Below are 22,769 nucleotides of genomic sequence, written 5' to 3'. Positions count from 1 at the left end.
AAACTTTTACAGCGCTCTGAAGTCAAAGGGTCATTGGAGAAGTAGTTAAGTAATAACACAAACATAGAATTGTCCTGTAAAAAGACCCTCCTCCTGAGAGTGACCACATCACAATCACAGTGAGCTTATAAAACGTTGGAAGGGCGCACGGTGACACGCAGCCTCCTACACAGCGCGCACTGATCCACTTGTTGTTATTGTTCTACTGGCTGAGTTTCGGCTGTGGAACACGAACCTGGACACGTTCACAGGACGCAGACATGGGAAAAGAAGCAAGACCCAACTGGGACAACCCCTTACAGTTTATTCTGGCATGTGTATCATATGCAATCGGACTGGGAAATGTGTGGCGTTTTCCATACCTCTGTCAAATGCACGGTGGAGGTAAGTCACTAATTCCAGACTGTAGACCACTTCACTTACATAATAGGTTAGCCTACCACTGAATAATGGCATGTTCATTTTGAACAATGACTCTGCCTTCTAATAGCGTGGTTATGAGGCCTGAGCAGATAATTACTTATGCACACAAAGTCTAGTTGGTTGATTATCATGTGAGAAACAGCTGGACCTGAAAAAAATAATAATATGTTTTAATAATATTAGACTAAGTGTGTTGTGTTAGTGTAAATAATGTAGGCTTCATTATTGTCCTTGTATAAAGCTTTCTCGCAAGTAGTACTTCTTTTATATATATTTATTTTTTTAAAGAGTTATTTCTGGTACAGGGGAACATATTATCCACAGGTTTATTGACTTGTTGCCTGTAATCTGAATCATGCAGGTGGGCTGTTTCTGAAATATTCAAAGGACCGGACTGTATGAGTTATTGTTAGACAGTTCACCCAAAGTGGAAACTAGCAATAAACCTATTGCAGGTCATAAACTAGGGTAGAACCGGAATTAGTAGACATTTATACAGCATGTAGATTATCAATAGACTTTACACTGTAACTGCTGCTGTAGCACTATAGTGAAGTGATAAGAGACAATACACAGTAAAATATAATTCAAGACAATGCAAACATTATTACAGAGTAAAATCATCTATAATATACACCATTAGAATGAATGATTGCACAATAATGCAATATTATATTGCAATGTAATGTATTTAAATCTAGTCAAGTCCAGGTCCACTCCTGCAGTTAAAAGTTTGGATATTTCTCCACAAGGAGGCCTAAATAAAACCTATTGCACAATTGTTTGATGTGCCATTGATATGTACAGTAGTAATTCTATTATTGTCTATTATATCTATTATCTATCTATTATAGGATCTACCCTCATCTTTTAAAATGTGGATTTGTTTTCTTTATCACATTTTTATTTCCATGTTTGACTTTTACCCAACACAAGTATAAAAAGTGTACAAAACAAAACAAAAAAACAATTTACTACTACTAGCACAGTTATGCTAAGAAGGATAACACATGTACTGTGTGTAAACACAGGAGTAGCTGATAAATGGAAGATCTACTCCACAGTATATATAAAGATTTCTCTGTCAATGAGAATGAAGAGTTGCTTTTAAACTGTTTCTCCTATGTATCAGTAAGGATAAAACTGTAGTATTATAGTACAGGTAAGAATAAACAAGGGTATTGTCAGATATTCTCATCAAACAAAGTGTCCAGAGCAGATATAATGTGTTAATATGGGACAATTGGTTTGTCTTTATTGGTCTTGGTCATGGATCCCTGAACAATGCGCACACATCTCCTGTCATTACTGTCCTTAATGTGCAGCTTCCGACAAGGAAACAAGTGAGACATGTGACGGCCTGCTCTCAAGGTTGGATGGGGACACATAACTTGATTTACCTTGGTTCCCCAACTCCACAAAATGTAGGCAATATCATTAAGTGCACGGAAATTGCAAGTGAACAATAAGAAATATAAAATTTCAGCAATTCTGATTCCCATGAGGTTTTGATGTTGTGATTGGTTCAGATTTATGGGAGATACTGTTTAATAGCAACTCAATAATTATCATTTTAAAATGTTTAGGTGTATACAAAATACATATGTCTACAATGCTGTAAGGCTTCGAATTCAAGCTTTTAATTTTAAAGCGCACATAAACTTCACCCCTGGAAGTTGAGGGGAAAACTTCCAAAATTGTAGTATTAAAAGCATTCCACACCTTGGGATGCCGCTAGTGTTATCTTTCAGTAAAATCTGCACTGTAGCCCTTGAGAAAACCTGTGGGTCACATTCTTTAATCCATATTTCCTGTTTAAAAAATGAATGCCGAGACTAGCAGCAACACTTATTATGTTTAGGTTTTTTTTTTTGGTGTATCTTGTTTTGTTTGTCTTGTCTTTTAACACTATGCTATATTTCCACCTTTAGGGGGGTTCTTGATTCCATATTTCATCATGCTGATTTTGGAGGGTGTTCCTTTATTCTACATGGAGCTTGCCATTGGTCAGAAGATGAGTCTAGGCAGCATTGGGGCATGGAGTGCCATCAGCCCTTATTTGGGAGGAGTAGGTAAGTGCTGACTGAACTAACTGACTGTACTGTTCATCGACACAGCTTTGGGAATCCTCACTGCATCCAGATCAAGTAGTGATGGTGGCGCGTCCTCGCTTCTCTGGTGTGAGAAAGGAAAACAGCATGTTGGATTGTATGAGGCTGTGGTGAAAAAGTGGGACACTTTCAAGTGCTACCACTTCATACTGTACTGTCAGTGGAATGCTAATGCTTCTGGTGCTTTGTGTGGTTGTGATTGATTTTATTACAATCATTGTAATTGGTCACTGAGTAATGTGTTTCAATATGTGAAGCATTAATTTTCAACATTGTTGGACAAACCAAAACTCTTGACTATTTTTGGCCTAGATCATGGGACTTGCTTTCTAAGTCATAAAGCTTTCATTTATTTCATTTTTATTTTTATTTTGATATACTGTATATACACATTGTTTGCCTTTTTTGGATAGAATAGTCCAATAGAAACAGGAAAGGGGTAGAGAGAGGGGATGACATGCAGCAAAGGGCCCGGGTCTAATCGACCCCGGGCTGCTGTGTCAAGCACTCAGCCTTGGTACACAGGCCACCAGGTGAGTTACCGGGGCGCCAGCTTTGACTCCATTGTTGACTCTGACTTGGAAGATTGGAAGAATTATGGGTTAATAAGGTTGTAGAAAATGTAAATGGAAACAAATTGTCCTTTGTAAAAAAAAAATTATTTTTTCTTTTGTACAATTCTCTTGTTTTAGGTCTGGCTAGTGTTGTGACATCCCTGTATCTGTGTCTCTATTACAACATCATCAATGCATGGAGTTTCTGGTACCTCTTTCATTCATTTCAAGTGAGATGCTGAATAACCAACTACTGTCATTTTTAAGTAGCCGATACTATATATATATATATATATATATGTATATGTATATATATATATATATATATATATATATATATATATATATATATTGGACAGTAAGTTAACATGCCTATATACTGCTCTATGTTCACTCCCCTCCCAGTCAGTCCTGCCCTGGGGAGTTTGCCCCATCAATTCCAACGGGACAGGACCAATAGAGGAGTGTAAAACTGCTACACCCACCCAGTACTTCTTCTACAGGGAAACACTGGACATCTCTTCTTCTATTGAAGAGCATGGAGGCATTAATAAAGGTCAGGCACTGTGTCTTCTGCTTGCCTGGGTGATCACCTACCTATTCATTGTCCGAGGGGTAAAGTCAACTGGAAAGGTAAGAGAGCTCCAAGTCCCTCAAGCATACACAGTGACAGGTATTCCTCATTGTCCATGTTCGGGTGTAGTCTGCCAATTGCAATTTAAGAGACACCTACAAATTCAAGGATTAGGAATATTCATTTAAAAAAGTCAAAACAATGCATATATGTGTTGTATCAAACTCAAATCTGACTCCTTTTGTAGGTGGTGTACTTCACATCCATATTTCCATATGTGGTCCTCTTCATCTACCTCATACGGGGCATCACTCTTCATGGTGCTATCAATGGTGTCAAATACATGTTCACACCGAAGGTAAGGTTGTGTTGGAAATTGACATACAGACATAAATGCTTATTTTCTTTACAGCCTAGAGGTAAACCAATACATAACTGGCAGACTGTATTGTGTATCAATAGTAGAAGTAGAAGATATGTGTTCCTTATGTAGTTGTATACAATGGAGAAGGGTAATACTCGATTCTGGCCATACATTATTTTGAGAGGGCTTGGGGTGTGAGCAGTGGGGTTTGTTGACATTTTCCAATACAAAGTTTATATTTAAAGACTGTATCGTCCCAATATATGAAGGGCCAGTAAAATACATTTTAAAATGTGGCAAGTGACTATGGGATAAGTCGGCAATCCAGGGAACCATATTAAATATTAAATAAAATACATTATGGCAATCAAACTGTGGACCCCCACAGCTAATGAATTATCTAATTATTGTGCCCTATGTATGCCTTATGTGTGAATTCTTAAAATGTAATGAGTAATGTGTGTGTGTGTGTGTGTGTGTGTGTGTGTGTGTGTGTGTGTGTGTGTGCATTTGTCTGGTTTCAGCTGGAACAGCTTGCCAACCCTATTACATGGATCAATGCGGCCACTCAGATCTTTTTTTCTCTCGGTTTGGGTTTTGGCACACTCATAGCTTTTGCCAGCTACAACCAGTACAACAACAACTTTGAGCGCCAGGCCATCATTGTTTCCCTAATCAACAGTGGAACCTCCATCTTTGCCAGCCTTGTCACCTTTTCCATCTATGGGTTCAAGGCCACCGTCAACTACGAGAACTGCCTGGAGAGGTGTGTGTGGGTTTTGTTCTAATGTCTTTATGTGAATGCACCTTTACACCTGTGAGCCTTTAAATATTATACAGATGCTGTGTACCCAAGAGCTGCAACTCATTTCATTGTTTTATTGTTTGGGATGTTTTGTTGTTGTTGTGTTTTTAATTAAACTAAAAAGGGACATGAGGCAAAAAGACAGAACATGACATTAATAGAGAATTAATGTCATGTTCTGTCTTTTTGCCTCATGTCCCTTTTTGTCTTATTCTGTTAAGACAATATCAGCGACAGCTTATGGTTGTAAACAGAAGTGGAGAGGCTGTAAATTGGATTTGGCATGTTTATATGTGTGTATGCCTAATTGTCTGTGGTATCTATGCATACAAGGTTGTGTGATTGTTTGCGAATGTATGAGAGTAGATTTTTTTTAAAGGAGGACAAGAATTTTGGAAAGTGTAGTTTTATATGTGGATAGATGTTGGTAATACGGATATTTCTTTACAACAAACAGTTATATAAGAAAGCAGAATCCATCCTATATGACTGTTCCTGCCACATGTACTCTCCTCAGACTTCCACTAGCTAAAACCAATAAATTCAAACATTCCTTTATACCTTTCTCCCTCCTAAACTCTAGGAGGAAAAGGTAGTTATCTGCACAATGGTTTAACTTATTTACTTCAAATTGAAGATTGGATTTGGAAAATATACTAAATCCATACTGCTACAACAGATGACAGAATAGGACAGAGGTGTTATTCTGCAATATGTGGTTAAGATATAGGATATATTTATTTTGAGGGTGAGAGAATGGTTGTTGTTGAGCTAGCAAAACAAGGATAGTATTAGACCGATTAAAGGGAAGTCTGCAAGTTGAATTCCGTTGCATAATGTTTGCTTGATACCTATCCAGGAGCTGTTTTAGTGATTTGGATTAATCCATTTAATAATATATTGTAGCTGACTGGAAATAATGTAATTGAGAAATTTGGGGGCTTCAAGACCCTATAGTGTTTTGTTTTTTTAAGGGTGGATTGTTTAATTCTGGGTGTTTTATTTTTACAATAGAATTTGGAGATTATTCTAGGGATGTAAACCAGATAGAACTGGGTGGGGTTGGGATCATTGTGAACAGATCAATTTGGTAATACTGTCATTTCTATTATGACTAGTCTTCCCATGATTGAGAGAGGTAGGGAAGTAACTTCCATGTTGGTAATATCCCTTTTAGACCCATTCAGCTGTAAGAAAATACTAAAGTCTGCAGTGTAGTTCATAAATTAAACCAATAAACATTGAATTTAATTGAATTACATCCAATAATTGCCACAGAAAAGTGACATTTTCTGTATATCTGCTCACATTTTAAAAGTGCAATGTGTAAAATATGTCCAGAATTGTCCAGACGTCTATGATTTGTGTTGCAGAGATATCTACTGAAGTTAGCATACTGACTGTCCTGTCTTGTAATACCAGTGATAGTGAGACACAGTCTCGCCAGTCTGACCTCAGTAAAGAGGACGAAGTAAAGCTATACTGACTGACTCGTAAATAATACATCCATGGTCCGTGTGCGTTTTATAGTTTGTTTATTGGATTAAATACAAAGTGGCAGAAACAAGAAAATGTCCTGCCATCACTATCCTCCCCACCGACGGGAGACTTCACCGGGAGTAGAGCAGGCCCGCCACTCTGGGAGAATTTTGCTTTAGCAGTTAGCTCAAATTTAGCCAGATCTAATCCCGCCACATTTCCTGGCCCGGATCAGCATACTTTCTGTTGCTGCCGATACACAGGGTGGACCCAGCGCTCCACCAACCCTCTGTCACTCTCAGTGCTCGGTTGCTGTTCGTTAGCAGTAGCCTTCTCCTTTTTTTATACAACTTGTAAATCCCTTCAGTAATGAACACGAGGCCGAGGTCATGTTTTAAAATACGGGGTTTATTTTCATCCTTAACATCCTAGTCAACCCGTGAGAACTGGGTTAAAACAGAAAACATAGAAGTGAACAATACATAAATATGTATGCATATGAATGATATCAATACCGCTAAATCACACAAACGGCACACATCTAACACTTAGCACATAGCACAAGCTTTTTTGCAATTTATTGAGCTTTATACTTGAAGAGATCACAAGCTCACGCTGTGCTGCATTGGTCTGGAGCCGCGATCATCAAGTGCTAGGGGTGGGCGGATCGATCTAAAATATCGATGAATCGATACCAACGTTGGTATCGGTATCGATCAATACTTGCGTGATAAGATCAATGCTTAAATTTCAGTTTCTCTTCTTTACGTTCAGTACACAACTCCCGTTAAATCATCGTGCTTTTGCATGTGCACTGCAAACTAAGTAAGTATTAACGCTCCACTCACTCACTTCACGCTCATCACTATCACTCTGCTCCTGCCCCTCCCCACACACACAAACATATGCGCACACACCTACAGAGCAGAGGAAAGGAGAGGAGAGAACAAAAAATAATCATGCTACGCACAGCCACGTTGCACGGACCTCATCCAGCGGAAATTTTCTCTAACTGGACCCATTTGAATTATTGCAGATTAGCTCCGCCTCTATGAATTTATACGAGCCTACGAAATTATATTTATTCAGTGTTATTGGGCTTGGTATATGACAGAGGTTGCATATCTATTGTGTAATGTGCCATATATATATTTTTAATATTGATGTATTCGTAATAGAGCACGATCTGAACAGCATAAAAATGACTTCCGTTAACAACAATCGGTCGCTGAGAACATCCACTTCGGCAATGTTCTGGAGATGACGTCACAAGTAGAATACAGCCGCCGCAAGTAGAATACAGCCGGCGCCAGTGTTCGTCTGCGTTACAGCCGCCGCCAGTGTTCGTCTGCGTTGAAGCGTCCAGCAAAGACTGCTGTCAATTATTACGAGAAAGAACGGACAACAATCGATCGTCAAGGATAATTGTGAAGAGATGTGTTGTATGGGGGTGTGGGGCCGTCTACAAATCTAGCGTTCTGTGGCCAAAAGAGGATACAAATGTTGCGTTTATGGACAAGACAAGTGTGTTGATGAAACCGACGATTTGTGGGCAGCACTTTGAGAGATCGTGTTTCGAACAAACTATGCTCGCAAAGGAAATGAGATTCAAAAAGAATTTAAAACTGAACGCAGATGTTGTGCCTACAATACTGCCGAGACCCCAGCCAGCACAAGCCAGCACGCCGATTCAAACACGTCCGCCGGTGCAGAGTCCTCCACCAAAGAGACGACGAAATGCATTCACCAAAAGGGAGAGAGCAAAGGTAAGCCGTGCTACTTGTTTACTGTATTTATTGTTTCAAGCATAAAGCCATAATCGGTCTAGGCCTACTTTATGTAACGAGTTGCCATACAAATGTAAACTGTAATGTAAATGTTTCCTAAATTTCCCTCGGGATGAATAAAGTATCTATCTATCTATCTATCTACACCAGGCCCTAGTTATTGTTATTGTTAGTTAGTATTTGTAGTATTAATAACTTTAGCTAATTACACTTCATTAGCTTAATTAAGTATAGATTCAATGTTTATAACAGGCTTCCCCATTTTATTCTGTAGTTTGAGTAAAAGCGTGAGTCTATTTAACTTTTAACTATCACCCTATTATTACATAGGTATTGAAACATTGGTGAATGAAGCCACTGACAGAACTGAGGATACCTGTATGATCAGTGACCATCTATTGGACATCCACACTGGGGAGGAAGCTGTGTGTACACCAGTAAGTATACAGACTGTACGTCATCTGTACATTACAGTTGTAGTACCAGTAGACCTGCACATGACGTGTTAAACATACAATCACCACATGCATGTACATAATTCATATATTTGTTTAATTTGATATCATTGCTCTCACAATCAATTCAACCACATCTTTTATTATGAATGTTATTAGATATTTTCTTTACGCAGACATGTATAAACATGCAATACAATTTCAAGCTGGTTTGAAAGATTTATTAGTAAAGTTGTGTTTTGTACATTTCAGACATGTCAGAAAGGAATTGCTGTGCAGACGGATCCCCTCCACGGACACACCACAAGTCCATGCAGGCGCGACCACGTGTCAGGTTAGCTGGACTGCAAGTTCCAATCCAGGTTGGTTGTTCCAAAGGTCAGCATCATAATAAATATATACATACATACATACATACATACATACATACATACATACATACATACATACATACATACATACATACATACATACATACACACACATACATATTATATATAATGCTTGATTATAAAACATATTTTTTGCAGAGTATGTTACTGAACTCTTGACCGAGACTCAATGCTTTGTGCCAAGACAATGTTGATGAGGAACCTTTCGAAGTCACAGATCCACTCAGCAGTTGGTGGAAGAACCAAACAAGAGGGATGCTGTTGTGCTGTATAGAAGCAGATTCAATCACTGAACTGACATTGTGTTTTGTTATTGACTCTAATAAAGTGCTGATACTTGAACGATGTGTAGTTGTCAGATGGAAACGTAGCACAGATCTTTTGAATGGTACATGATGGCATTCTGTGGTTCTTACCAAGTATTCCCCAGCAGAATCTCACCGGCGGTATGCCACATAGCGATACATTCTGTAACATACAAGATAATACATGTCAATGGTAATCACTTCAACCTTATTTGCTTATTTATCTATGTATTCTGTAACTTTGCCAGAGTGACCATTCGACTCCCCATGAATACATCAAAGTTTCTGAGCTCTACACATTTGTGCACACAAGTAACTTATTCATTGCGTGGCTGATCACCTGCTTGTTGTCTGTCCCTCTTCGAATACCCTTGGTAGGCTGTCTGCAACACCCAAACATCCAGACACTTTGATTTGAATCCTGGGTGATCTGTTATGCAGGTTATGTTTGCACCATGTCCCTCATATTCATTGAATTCCTCCATGACATCCTTTTCTTGGCAGCAGCTCTTCAATTGCTTCCATAATTGTACGGTGTTTACATGTACACCTAAATGTACAAAAAAAGAGTGGTAAGGACATGTACACAATATGCAATATCCAGAAAAAAGGCCAATATTAACGTCGCTTCTGTCATGCTGTCTGTGTATACTGGTGGACTGTTTTCTACTTGTGACGTCAGAACACGGCATCGGGTGTTTCCGGTAGCGGCAATGTAAACATCGGTGGTCGACATACTAAATCATGATTTATTAAATACTGCGATCATTGTGTCATAAATAACACATCATTTTATACCACAAATAGCATTTACTATCATCAGTAGAAATTCATGTTTATCATTTCGTAGGCCCTTTAAAGGTAGGAACCAAAATTAAAGTGCAATACGAATACTTAAACAGGGAAAACAGAAGACAGTTACACAACTTATGACTAAATTTACATTATATGGACCCAGTAGTAGAGGTGAAATTTCTTTGGAGAAGGTGGCCATGTAGTAAACATCGTTTCCAGGACAAAATACATTTTTATTTGGACATTTTTGGCATATTGTTTACTTTCATGTAACAGTCCTTTTTTTCCTCTTCCAGGACACGCTTACTGCTACTGAATGCCTTTAATCTAGCAGAGGACAGCATCACCATGAACCATGTCTTCGATTGGATCGAGAAGTTGAACACAACATACCCAGAACAGTTTGCTGAAATCGCCAACCAACTGGAAGACTGTGACCTGGAGAGTGAACTAGATACTGTATGTTAAACTTTTTTTTTTAAGAAATACATATGAACAGTGCAATTAATAATAGTAATGTGCCACCTAATTATCAGGGGCAAATTCACAAAAGGATTGTGTGGCTTTTGAGGCTTCTTAACCTCCACATAAAATTCTGTATAATTCTCAAAGCACCCAAAAAGGTTGAAAAAACCGCGAACTGCGCACTTAACTGCGCTGTCAAACAATTAGAGTCTCGCTGCTCCTATTTGCACATATTTAAATTAGGTAATATAAAGACATTTGGCTTAAAATGGGCTCCTTTCTATGCCAATGAGCCTCTTTGCTAAAACAGTCAAATTCACAAACCTCAGCATTAAACTATTAGTGTCTTCAGAGAGTTGTTGGGAACTAAAGCTCATTTAAACAGTAAGTGGGGTAACGCCCAGACTTCCCTCTGCTTCAGATCATGCCATCTTCCTTTAATAAGCAATTTACCTCTCTAAATTGTCCCTAATAGTTATGGTTTTTTAATGTTGCAAAGCACTTTGTGCTTATGGCTTGAAAAGTGCTCTAAAAATAAGATTTTCTATTATTATTATTATTGTCATTATTTTATAGGCTGAAGTTGTGCGTTTGAAGACACCAACAACACTGACAGACTGGGATATTAAATCCAAAACATGGAAGTTCCCCCTGCACCTTGTCGGTTAGCACCTTTTAGCTGTTCTGCCTACTGTGTTCTTTCTTGGCGCCACATTTATAATTTGCCACATGGATAATTGCAAAACAATTGCTTAAAAAGGGCAAATTGGATTTATGGGCGTGTTTTGTTTTGTAACTTTAAATCAACATATTTTATCTTTACAATAACATATTGTAAGGACTGACTCTGACAATGTGCAGGATAGGTTTTCAAATCTGCAATAATAGTTTATATAGCAAACTTCCACATCCAGCAACATCATCATCCATTTGAAGTTGTCTTTCTGGCTACCTAATTATTGTCCAGTAATTACCCTCTTTTAGCTCCAAAGTCCTGAAAATATCTGTCTCTCTTAATGTACCACTATGTTCACCAGCTGGTCTCTGTCTGCTGTTTGCTGCTGGGCAGGTGGTGGACAGTGGCTTTTTACCGCTTTACTCTCTGACCAATCAGTGGTCTGCAGTGTTTTAACCATTTAGTATCGGCACAGCTCGCTTGGAACATCGGCTGAGGTGGTACTAAAAAAAGTACCAGGTACTATCCACAACTTTTCCTAATGGAAAACCAAAAAAGAGCGAGTCGAGCCGGGTAGACCAGGCAGCGGAAACGTGGCAAATATGGAGAAGAGTGAGGGAGAGATGGGACATCTCACACAACAAGATATGGACTATTCTTATATATATATTGGAAGAATAATTTATGAAGAGTTCTTTTGAGCTTTAGATAAAGAGCTGCAGGCAGCAGGCTCGTTTACAGTTTACCTCCAACACATCACTTTTACCAAGCTGCAGTTGCCTATTGTATGTCTTGGGGTGGTTATCGCAGGCCTTTAGAAACATTCTATTAAATGATTAACATTTTTAGATGGGCACAAGACCTGTTCTGTTTTGAGTGATGTGTGCTAACTCTCTCCCTCAAGACTTCATCACTTGTACTTTGTAGAGTGAAAAGCATCTGAAAACAGAACATTTTTCATTGTTCTCTCATGTGATTCAAGAGGCCAAGTCAAAACGGGTCAAAGCTTAATTCATATTCCATTCCAGTCATAAACAGGTTAAATAAAACATGGTCTCATTCTTTCATCTGTTTCAGGCAGTGGAGGGGGCAGGTCTGGCCTTCATTGTGTACAGTGAGGCCATTAAGAACATGCCATTACCTCAGCTGTGGTCAGTGCTATACTTCTTCATGCTGCTGCTGTTGGGAATGGGCAGCATGCTGGGCAACGTCACTGCCATCATCACTCCGCTACGAGACTTCAAGGTTGTGTCCCACATGAGCGACGAGTTGCTCAATGGTAAGATCCAGGCTGATGGTTATGTTACCAACGTCATCCTTGTGGACATCAGACTTTGCTGGTGCTTTATATACGTGTAGTCCCAATAAGCTAATTCCATATTGGTGCCGTTCAGTGTTGGAAGAAGTACTCAGGTCTTTTACTTAAGTAAAAGTATTAATACAACAGTGTATAATACAATACTAAAATAAAATACTCTGTCCTGCATTCGAAATTTTACTTAAATGTACAAATGTATTCGCAAAAGTAAAAGTATTCATTATGGAGAATGGCTCCTTTCAGAATAATGTGCAATATAATATTGTATTATAATTATTGATGCATTAAAGTGTTTATCACTTTAATGTTCTAGCTGGTAAAGGTTGAGCTCATTTTAATTACTGTATATTCTTCATCTGCGGTGTAGTTTGTGAATTAATTAATAAAGTTTTATCTTATTTCTATAGTAATACATCAGAATGTATTAGTTGATTATATTTATTATTATTATTATCAGAATATGCACAGTAAAGTAATCAGCTAAATGCAGTGCAGTAAAAAGTACAATATTTCCTTCTTCTGTAGAAGAAGTAGAAAGTAGCAGAAAATGAAAAGTACAAGTACCTCACATTTGTACTGAAGTGCAGTACTTAGTTATTGTCCACTACTGGCTTTTAAGGAAACAATGGCTTAAGGGAATCAATCTGACATTTTGGGATTTGGGGGGGCACTGTGAAAAGTACTCTACATCATACACACACACACACACACACATATCTATACAGTATGTGAGTTAACCTGTGTGTAGCCTGAGAGGTGATACCCAGGGCAAAACACCTACGAACAAGTAATAAGTATAAAGTAATAAAGTAATAAAGTAATAAGAACAATCTCAACTAAAGTGTTGATATGCTCGATGGAGTCGGCGTACACTTGACAAGCATCACAACTCTTCTCTTCTCTTATCAGTAAGGACAGTTATAGCACAATGTTCAAAAAAACTTAAAAGAACCTTCAAAATCTGAAACAATTCAAGTGGAAATTACACCCTAGCTCTCACATAAACAAATCCTGTTACATCACCTCCTATATACAGTACATGTCTGCTCCACTATGGTATGTGTTGCTATGCAGCGATTGTTAACCTAACTGGAAATTAATGAGGATCAGAGGCTGAGTGCTGTGTTCTGCTCGCAGGGTTAGTGTGTTTGCTTTGCCTGCTGCTCGGCCTGGGCTTCACCACCACCTCAGGCAATTACTGGTTTACCATGTTCAACGACTATGGAGCCAATTTCTCTCTGCTTTTCATCGTCCTCATCGAGGTTATAGCTGTCAGTTACATCTATGGAATTAAAAGGTTGGTGTATTTGTGTGCCGTAGTACTGACATTTGTATGCCTTCAGTTCAGCTTTTGTTTAGGCTCAACAAGTGTTTAGTGCCAGATGTGTGAGTTTAATATGTTATCTACTATCTACTCATTTTAGATTTGAAAAAGACATAGAAGACATGATCGGTCATCGTCCCAACTGGTACTGGAAGATCATGTTGGTAGTAATCAGTCCCCTTCTCCTTATCGCCCTCTTCATTTTCTACATCTACAACTACATCATAGGAGGGACACCCACCTACCAGGCATGGAACAAAGAGCTGGTGAGTCATTTGAATAATTTATTATCATTTATCAAAGGTAGCTTGTTTTGTGGGAAATGAGGACATCTTAGTTAAAAAAAAAAAAAGAAGTGTTCCAACAAAAATATTTTCGCAACAACATGGTCATCTGGAATTCTGCTGGGGGTTAATAGTTCCCCTAGCATAACTATTAACCCCTAAGCGGTACCAGGACCCCACAGGGACTCTAAGAAGGTTGGATCCTCCAAACTGCTGTGCATAGGCCCAAACAGCAGTGAGAGCCTTTCTCCCATCGACTCGCAGCTCTGATTCCTTCCCCACGGAGAGGTATTATACGCTTAGTCAGCTGTGTGCAAGACGGAGGAAACCGGTTGCTCCGTTTGTTACCTTGCAGAAAACAGTTGGCTCCTTGCTAACTACTTGTTGCTCCTATTGTGAAGTATAACCGGCTGTATGTTAACTTTGTTGCTGCGATTAGCAGTGCTGACTTATTGGGAATCTTTTAGGCAAGTGCTCACGTCTGTACCATTAAAAGAAGAAAGTCCAGTGATCAGTGAGCCATCCAACGTGGAGAGTAGACCATCGCTGACCATCGATCTGCCGGCTGTGGACATCTGAGCCGTAGCCAAAAAGGAGAAAAAGAGTGAACACATCGCTGAGTTGCCGTTTTTATGACAGGTTGACGTCATGGGTCACAGGCCACAGCCGACAGTAACCAATCGTTCCTTGAGTCCTCAAGTGGGGATTAGGGCAATTCTGATTGTAGACACATTAAGTGATGTAGGGTTTCAACATAGTGGATCTAGGGAAATTTAGACCCATGGCTCATTTGTCATGATGTGAGTTCCCAAAAACATTATTTACCATGAACCCTGACTGATCCTGTAGCCGTGTCGTGAGGTTTTAAATAACTAATGAAGTTACAGCTGCTGTGCCATCCCTGTGGATCATGTGCATGGTATAATTGGTTAAAAATCTTCCACAATCACTAAAAGTATATTGACGCACATATCAATCTGCAGAAGATGAAAAAATGTGTAGCAAACTGAAGGGCAAAACTCCCCATGATAAAAAAGGTTTTGAAAAGAGGTCTGTGTGTGAGCGTCTCTGCCAGCTGAAGCCACAAAATTTGTCCTGCCTCTGGGATAACAGGTGGTCTGACTGAACTGCATCATCTTTACAGATGATTATTTGATATTCTGATAAAATGCTTGAATATTACTTAACGTGTGAAGACAGTGTTAACTGTACCTGTTGTTTCTTCAGGGTAAATCTGTTGTGACGGACTATCCTGTCTTTGGTCAACTCTTCATTGCACTGCTGCTGGTGTCGTCCGTCAGCTGTGTTCCCCTCACAGCTCTGTATGTCTACTGCAGAAAGAGGAAACATGGAAACCTTCACAAGAGGCAGCGAACTGTCAGTACAGTATCTACTTAAGTGACCAGACGATGACAGGGACTTGCTAAACATTTAGAGCAAATATGAATAGTTGTAATTCTGTATTTCATATGATGCTAGTTTACTAAATGTTCATAAATGATAAATGTATGAATATATGTAGTTTACTCAATGGGTTAAGATATGAAGTTTTTGAGTTTGTTAGTCTTTTTTTCATATCTTATACAGTGCAAAGTCATGTTGTTTCATATTCTGCCTGACATATTAATTTCTCTTATCAATAGAGTGAGCTAATTCAGGGTCAAACCAAGTTTATTTGTAGAGATACAAATTCCCAAATTGGATTATATTCCAGCAATAGGATTATGGAAGATCCATCACTACTGCCATGAATAGTATTTGTTCTAGCAGTTTCCCTTGTTTCTGGAATTTCAGAAGTATTTTTATTAACTATGGGAAAGGGGGCCATTTACATCACTGTACCAAAACATGAATTGTGATTCTAGAAAATTCAAGATTAAACAATTGTAATGTAGTGCTGGAAACTTCCTGCAAATATGTCACGCCACTAGTTTTAGGAAAATAATATGTTGGACTCAATAATAGACTCATCAAAGTATAACACTTTTACAGTCTAGTTATCTAATAATAGCTTGTATTGTGTCCTGGTAAGCAGATGTAAACTTGTGTTCTTTGGTAAGAAGGTTGTACAAATTATATATGTTTCCTTTTATACTACGTACTTTTTGAGAACTAGTTTTATATCTGTTTTGAAAGGGCTGGCATCTGCTTTGATACCTAATCTATAAGAGAAGTGTTTAAAAAAAGAGCACATGAAGTCACTTTTATTACCCAGTAATAGATCTACTGTGGCAAATGTCATTTTAATACTGAAATATTTTCTTCCTTCCCTCAAATATGTAAAATGTGTACATACTGTAGATACCTGTGTCATCTAATGGTCTAGACAAGGAACTTCTATTAAAAACTAGTTTGATGTCAATTTAAATTGAAATATGAAGTCACATAACATCATAACACATAACATCTCAAGTAGTATTCTAATAGTTTTGTTATCTTTCATCCTTATTTTCATGCTGAATAGCGTCTGCTGATCATTTTTATTAAAGAAAATGTTGATGTTAATAATGAAGATGTAGAGTGTGTGTGTAGGTGTGTGTGTGTGTGTGTGTGTGTGTGTGTAGGTGTGTGCATGTGTGTGTGTGTGTGTGTGTGTGTGTGTGTGTGTGTGTGTGTGTGTGTGTGTGCGTGGTCTATGTATGCAATCAAACTATAACAAAACAAGAAAATCTATTTTCATCATACAATCCCTCTATACCTATATGCATTCGGTTTTAAATGGTCAGCCGTCTACTAAATATGCAAACAATGATCACTGCATATAATATTCTAATAATATGAAAACCTTTTCTTCGGAGCTTGACAGGAGAATGAATATTGATTTTAACAGATACTCGTAACTACTTTGAGCAACCAAAACCACAGTGGTGTATGTATTACTTGCTACATCAGCAATATTGCCATAGAACAGAAATAATGTTGAGGTTGAATTTTCACTCTTGACCTCGGAAACAGTAGCTTGGCAAAGTAATTTCCAACACAGATCCACTTGTTGCTTTTTTTCAAGCACATCTCTTGGCTTCTTCATCAGATGAAGTGGTTTAGTAGGTAGATGTAAATGTGGGGAGATGGTAACCCCCGTCTCTTTTGTTGGATGTGGATTGCACTCCTCTGCTGGAACTCTTGATGTATGTTTTTATTCTATGTGTACCTGAGCCAGGTCAAAGACAAATTTCCATCATCTTGCGATAGAAAAAATAAAGCTTTTACACCAGCTGCTTTCAGTCTGGTTGCACTTTAATTTCCTGTTTTATTTTGAAATGTTCACTCCCCCTTGTGTCATGTCTAGTTGTACTTCCTGTCTGTGTTTTTCCCTCCTCTCTTGATCTGCCTGCTCTGCCTGCTCATGTCTGCTCTGCCTGCTCGTGTCCTGCTCGTGTCGACCCTGTGTCTACCCAGTGTCTACCCAGTGTCTACCCGGTTTGTGTGTTAACTATTATTTTGTTACTTTGTATTATTGTTTCAGCTTTGTTTTATTAAAGCTCGCTTTTGGTTATTATCATCGTCTGTTTTCCTGCATTTGGGTCCTCCCCTGTCCTGAACCGTGGCAGATGGTCACTACTTTCATTTGGTTTATTAATCTAATAGCATACCTTTGCCTGATTGCAACTAAACAAACCAGTTTCCCTACATGCGTCATTAAAATTCTATTTAATATACATATACTTTACATATGAAGACATTTGGATACAGTATTTTGTTGAATGGAGATTCCTTGGTCTTGCAGATTAGACCTGTGGCAGCTCTCCCAGCAGGTCTTTTTTTCTTCCTGCTCACTAATGCTAATCTTGCATTTTTATCTTGTTGTTTTCTCAGCGTCTGATCCCCATCACAATTAATAAGCCACAAAAGAGATGGTATTGCCAATGGTAGAAACAGTAGTAAAATAGTTTACATGAGTACCAAAATTAACATCACAATGTACTAATCGTACACTAAAAAATGTTTGTGTAAGTAAAAATATATAATTATTCACAGTCAGATGTACCATATCATAGGTGAAAGTACTAATTGTGAGGAATTGTTTGCAGTTATTGATGCATTTCAGGTCAAATGAGTAATGGGAAGAGATGGAATGGAGTAAGTACAGTTACTTTAAAGAAATCTTACTCTACTACTAGAAACTTGTAAAAGTCAAGGTCAGTTTAATTGTACTCTTGAGTTACTGTTACTGTGTTACATTTACATAAAAGGGAATGATATGATAAGGTTATTAAATAGCACATTAAAACTAAAGAACATACATAATAAAGTGCATTAACATGTCAACGTATACATTAACAACATCATGCCGTCCTTGTGAACTGCACTACAGAGCCCGTTTGTCCAAACAAACATTGAATCAAATTTCTATATTCTATATTGCTTTGGAGACTGTGCATACATGTTACACTGCAGGCTAGACCAGGCTTGTGATAAATCCTAAAGTGCTAATGGCTAGCAAGCCTGTAACATAGTGCCTCTCTTTACTTGTTGCATTAGACGTGAATCATGTGCCTCATCTTCCCCAGACTTTCCTCTCTGGGGGAAATGTGTGGTTGACTCACCACCAGGCAACCGATACTTACTAACCAGCTCAATGGGATCAAGTGACTCCTCCAGAAACACCTTGGATACAGTGCCTTCTGTCCAATCGGCCAGCCCAGTCTTTGATGTAGGGGGTGTCCAAACTTTTTTCACTGAGGGCCACATACAGAAAAATAGACGAAGGGCGAGGTATATTGCCTAAATTATGCTTGATAATTAAATATGCTTAAAGAAGGGGGGGGGTGGACAGCCTCCATCACAGCTTTCCATTAATGGGGTTTCATTTATTTTTGTTACAATAAGGGGATGGATATATTTAAAACTTGTTAAACAAATAAGTTATTGGGCTTGTCAACACATCAACTAACGTTAGTTAGAAAATGTTATCAACTTTAATTGACTGAATTTATTGAAAAATGTAGCTTATTAACATGAATACTGTGTAATATATTTTTTAACTCACCTATAATGGGAACAGCGTTGCACTCAGTGGGAGCAGTGATGCTGCGCTTTGGACTAAAGGATGCTGGCAAGTCAGGAGTAAGTTTGGTGTTTGAGATGCAAAGGACATCACAGAGATTTCAGTGATTTTGGTTCTCAATCTGCTTTTGTTCAGAATTAACAGAGAAAATATTTGCTCACATATGAATGTTGAGCCGAATAGACTCATCATTCTTTGTGCGTGGCGTCTCATTAGAGGAAACTTGGCTCTTTCCAAGTTCCGGTAGAAGTCGGGGAGGGAGAGAAGCTGATGTTGATTCTTCAGGGAATTATCACACTGCATTTCGATAAGTTCTAGTTGCAGACTCTCTTCAACTTCTTCTGCATTCATCAGGAAGGGAGTCGAGAACAGCTTGATTTCTTTCTCAATGATAGAAAAATCTTGGAAGCGCTGACTGAATTCTGTCATGAGAGACGTGATCACAGACACATATTTCCCCTTATTATCAGAAAGGTTGGCCTTTGGAAAAGCACATTTGATTTCGGACAACGTGGGGAAGTGCGCAACATTGAAGTTGCGTAGTTGTGTCTGTGAAGTAAATAACTCCTGATTGTATTAATTCACACTTGATGATTATCGCATGTATTTGTCCACCTCAATCAATATGTATTTTTGCACAACATGTATTTCTGCATAACATGTATAATGAGCACTATATTAGTTATGAATGTAAAATACATCAGTTACGTTTCTCCTTTAAAAAGTTACAGGTCTACAAACCATCTCGTCATAACGCTGCTCTCCAAGGGGCGTGACTGCGCCAACATGGACCAATGAGAAGAGACGACACCCTTCTGTGTTGAACTAGTCAAATTGTTTATGAGAATTTTGTACACTTCCTGCTAATCCAATAGACAGTTAACTGGGTTTTTATTAATTCGGCCTGTGTACTTGGAGTTGTAGAAAGTGCCCTCAGCTGAGAGTATTATCAAAATGCTGTTATCATCACTTTAAATAAATATTATCTTGAACATTCAGAAGTTTGCTGGATTGATTTGAAAGGTATTCATAGTGTCCTCAGAACTTTTAAACCCCACATGTCTCAAAGAGACGAAGCTTCACACAAAATGCTTTCATGTGCGTGTAACCGATGTATAAATGATAACATGTTTTATATTTCACAAACATCCATTTGTTCATATTTTGTTGTAATAATACTCCCTTTTTGTATATTTATTTCGAGGAGTCTTATTTGGTTAAATATGCTTTTATTTTGATACTCCTGAAACTGGCACTTTCTGTGTTTGCGACACATTTGGGAGAATGTTTCGGGTTCCGCTGAGGAGAGGAGGCATGTGAGTAGAGAGGATGAGGATGAGGCCTCTCTCCGAGCCTTGAGACAATAAATGCTTTTTAAAAAGGCAGAATTTCTCCTCATCGTTATTTCCTGATCAAACACAACACAACGCAGAGACTATCGTCGCAAACCGGTTACATGCGCATGAAGTTGTGGTACCAGCTGGTCTTTGCCTTGGAGGCTCTTGTTCAGTGTGTTGAGATGACCAGTAAGATCAACTAAAAATGCCAGGTCTGCCAAACGTAGAAGGTCACTGTCAGGTAAATTAATCCTGATTTGTATTAATCCACACTGGAAAGACTATCACATGTATTTGTCTACCTCAATCAATACGTATTACGACACTACGAATATGTTTCTGCACTATTATGTATTTTCTGCACAATTATGTATTTTCTGCACTGAATGTATTACAAACATAATAGGGGCACTTCCCCTTTAAGAGTAACAGGTCAACAAACCATCACTTCCTGATTGCTGACGGAGGAGCGTGTAGGCGCCAAACTGGGACCAATGAGGAGAAGGTCAACGCCTACTCCATGTTTTAAATGCGATGTTTACAACCCTTTGTGCACACTTGGAGCGGGACCGTCAGACAGTTAACTGGGGTTTTTAGAGCGTTCAGTCTGTGGAAACGGCGAAGTGAAAAGTGTCCTCAGCTGAGAATATTTTCTTTGTTTGACTTATCACATTAAATAAATATATCGATTGCACCAGAAGATTGCTGTTTTGATTCGACATTCAAGCTCCGAGTTCTTCAACTTTTTCCACCCTTTAATTGGCGTCCCTGGGTGAGCTCCCGAAAGGAGAAGTGAAGAACGATCGCCGAGTATCGTTGACTGGTATTCATTGCACGTGCAAAAGATCAGGTGAGAGTGAACACCGGTTAAATTAAATATTCACTGCAGGTAGACTAGGAAAACTTATTAATGAATGCCAGCAACAATGTTCGACGGTCATAGCTAATACAACTGCTGTTAAACGATAAAAAGCAATCCTGAATGTTGAAATACAAGTGATAAGAGCAAGCATCGAAGATATTAATTGTGTTAACGATATTTATTAAAAGCCTTTGGAGGGCTCCAGCGTAGTCTGGTTAGGGTTCTTGGAGAACTTATATTTAATCAAACAAAGCCCAAGGTGGGTGTCCAGTCTGGTACTGGATAAAGCTTATGGTAAGCTTGCATTGATGTAGTTTAATACGAAAACACCTTTGGAAGGTAGCTAAGAAAGCTTAGTTAGTTTAATGTTAAAAAAGTCCTTTGGAAGGCCGATAGGAATAGTTTAATTGAAAGACTTCTGGGAAGCCTAGCATTAGAAGCTAGTGTTGTTTACCAAAGGAGGATAGTGATTATAATCCTGAATTACGTGAGAACCGATGACGATCGCCTCATAGTCTCAGATGTTGTATATCATCTCCTTTGGGGCAAGCGTAGTGTAAAACATGTTAAGATTTGTGTATTGTTGTATTGTTGTGAGTAAAGTGTGTCTAAAGCAGGCCTAAGGCGAGGCTAAGCTAGCGCTGATATTTAGCTAATGCATTGGAGTTTGTAGAACGGGTGAAAACTGTTCAAACTGACTGGTAGACGGTTGTGAAATCAAAGAGAACCGTGGAGTGTATGTGAAGTAGTTTTAAGTTGGAAAAACGTGAAAGAAGGAGACGTTTTTGTGAAAGGCCTCAGAGATTAGGACCAGCTAACTGTGGCCACGTGATGCTGGGTCGCTAATTCCGCCTACTTGATGTTACGAGGCATGTGAAAGTAAATTGTGATAAACTAAACCTTGAGTCTTATGCTGGAGCAGTGTGGGTGGAAATAAAATGCATAAGTGATGTAGTGACCGAGTGATTAAACCAAAAATGCGAGTTTTCTCCAAACTGGAAGGAGAGAAAATTTAGAACAAAGAAACCTCCATTTTCTATCCTTCTTCATCCGGTGGGAATTCAAAAAAAAACCCACATCCGGTTGATAGCTAAATGCCTCTGGTGGACAAAATTGAGACTACAACTAAAAGTTTATAGAAACTTTACAAAATTTAAACACCTCCACCTATAGGACGGCAATTAAAACGCACCTAAATTTAAAATCGTGCACCAGCAATTGAAATTCAAGGATAAGAGTAGATGGACTTTTGAATTAAGACATCTTGATTAATTTTTCTCTTAGTGACCAATTGAACATTTATTTTTTCAGTAAAATTCTCTGTTCATTACTTTTTATTACAGTTTTTATATCTTTTGATTAAAAAATATTTTTGCAAATTGACAATTCTGTTTGAAAAATAGAAACATTTTGATTAACATTTTTCTAATCAACAATTCATTACATTTTTT

At 38.4% G+C, this 22,769-nt stretch overlaps 1 protein-coding gene across 1 annotated transcript; it reads left to right on the top strand.

Moving 5' to 3' along the window:
* Positions 1 to 260: 260 nt before the first annotated feature.
* Positions 261 to 15,509, top strand: slc6a20 (solute carrier family 6 member 20). Its single transcript, XM_029451636.1, has 11 exons — positions 261 to 384; positions 2,355 to 2,495; positions 3,227 to 3,318; positions 3,494 to 3,721; positions 3,910 to 4,020; positions 4,551 to 4,792; positions 10,341 to 10,503; positions 12,263 to 12,464; positions 13,641 to 13,800; positions 13,928 to 14,093; positions 15,339 to 15,509. The coding sequence occupies exons 1-11, from the start codon at positions 261 to 263 to the stop codon at positions 15,507 to 15,509; spliced, it is 1,800 nt and encodes a 599-aa protein (XP_029307496.1).
* The last annotated feature ends 7,260 nt before the right edge of the window (positions 15,510 to 22,769 follow it).

The sequence above is a fragment of the Cottoperca gobio genome, chromosome 16, assembly GCF_900634415.1.
Source record: "Cottoperca gobio chromosome 16, fCotGob3.1, whole genome shotgun sequence".
In the NCBI taxonomy this organism is placed as follows: Eukaryota; Metazoa; Chordata; class Actinopteri; order Perciformes; family Bovichtidae; genus Cottoperca; species Cottoperca gobio.
Note: the sequence above shows the minus strand (reverse complement) of the source record. Positions and strands in the feature narration are given on the sequence as shown.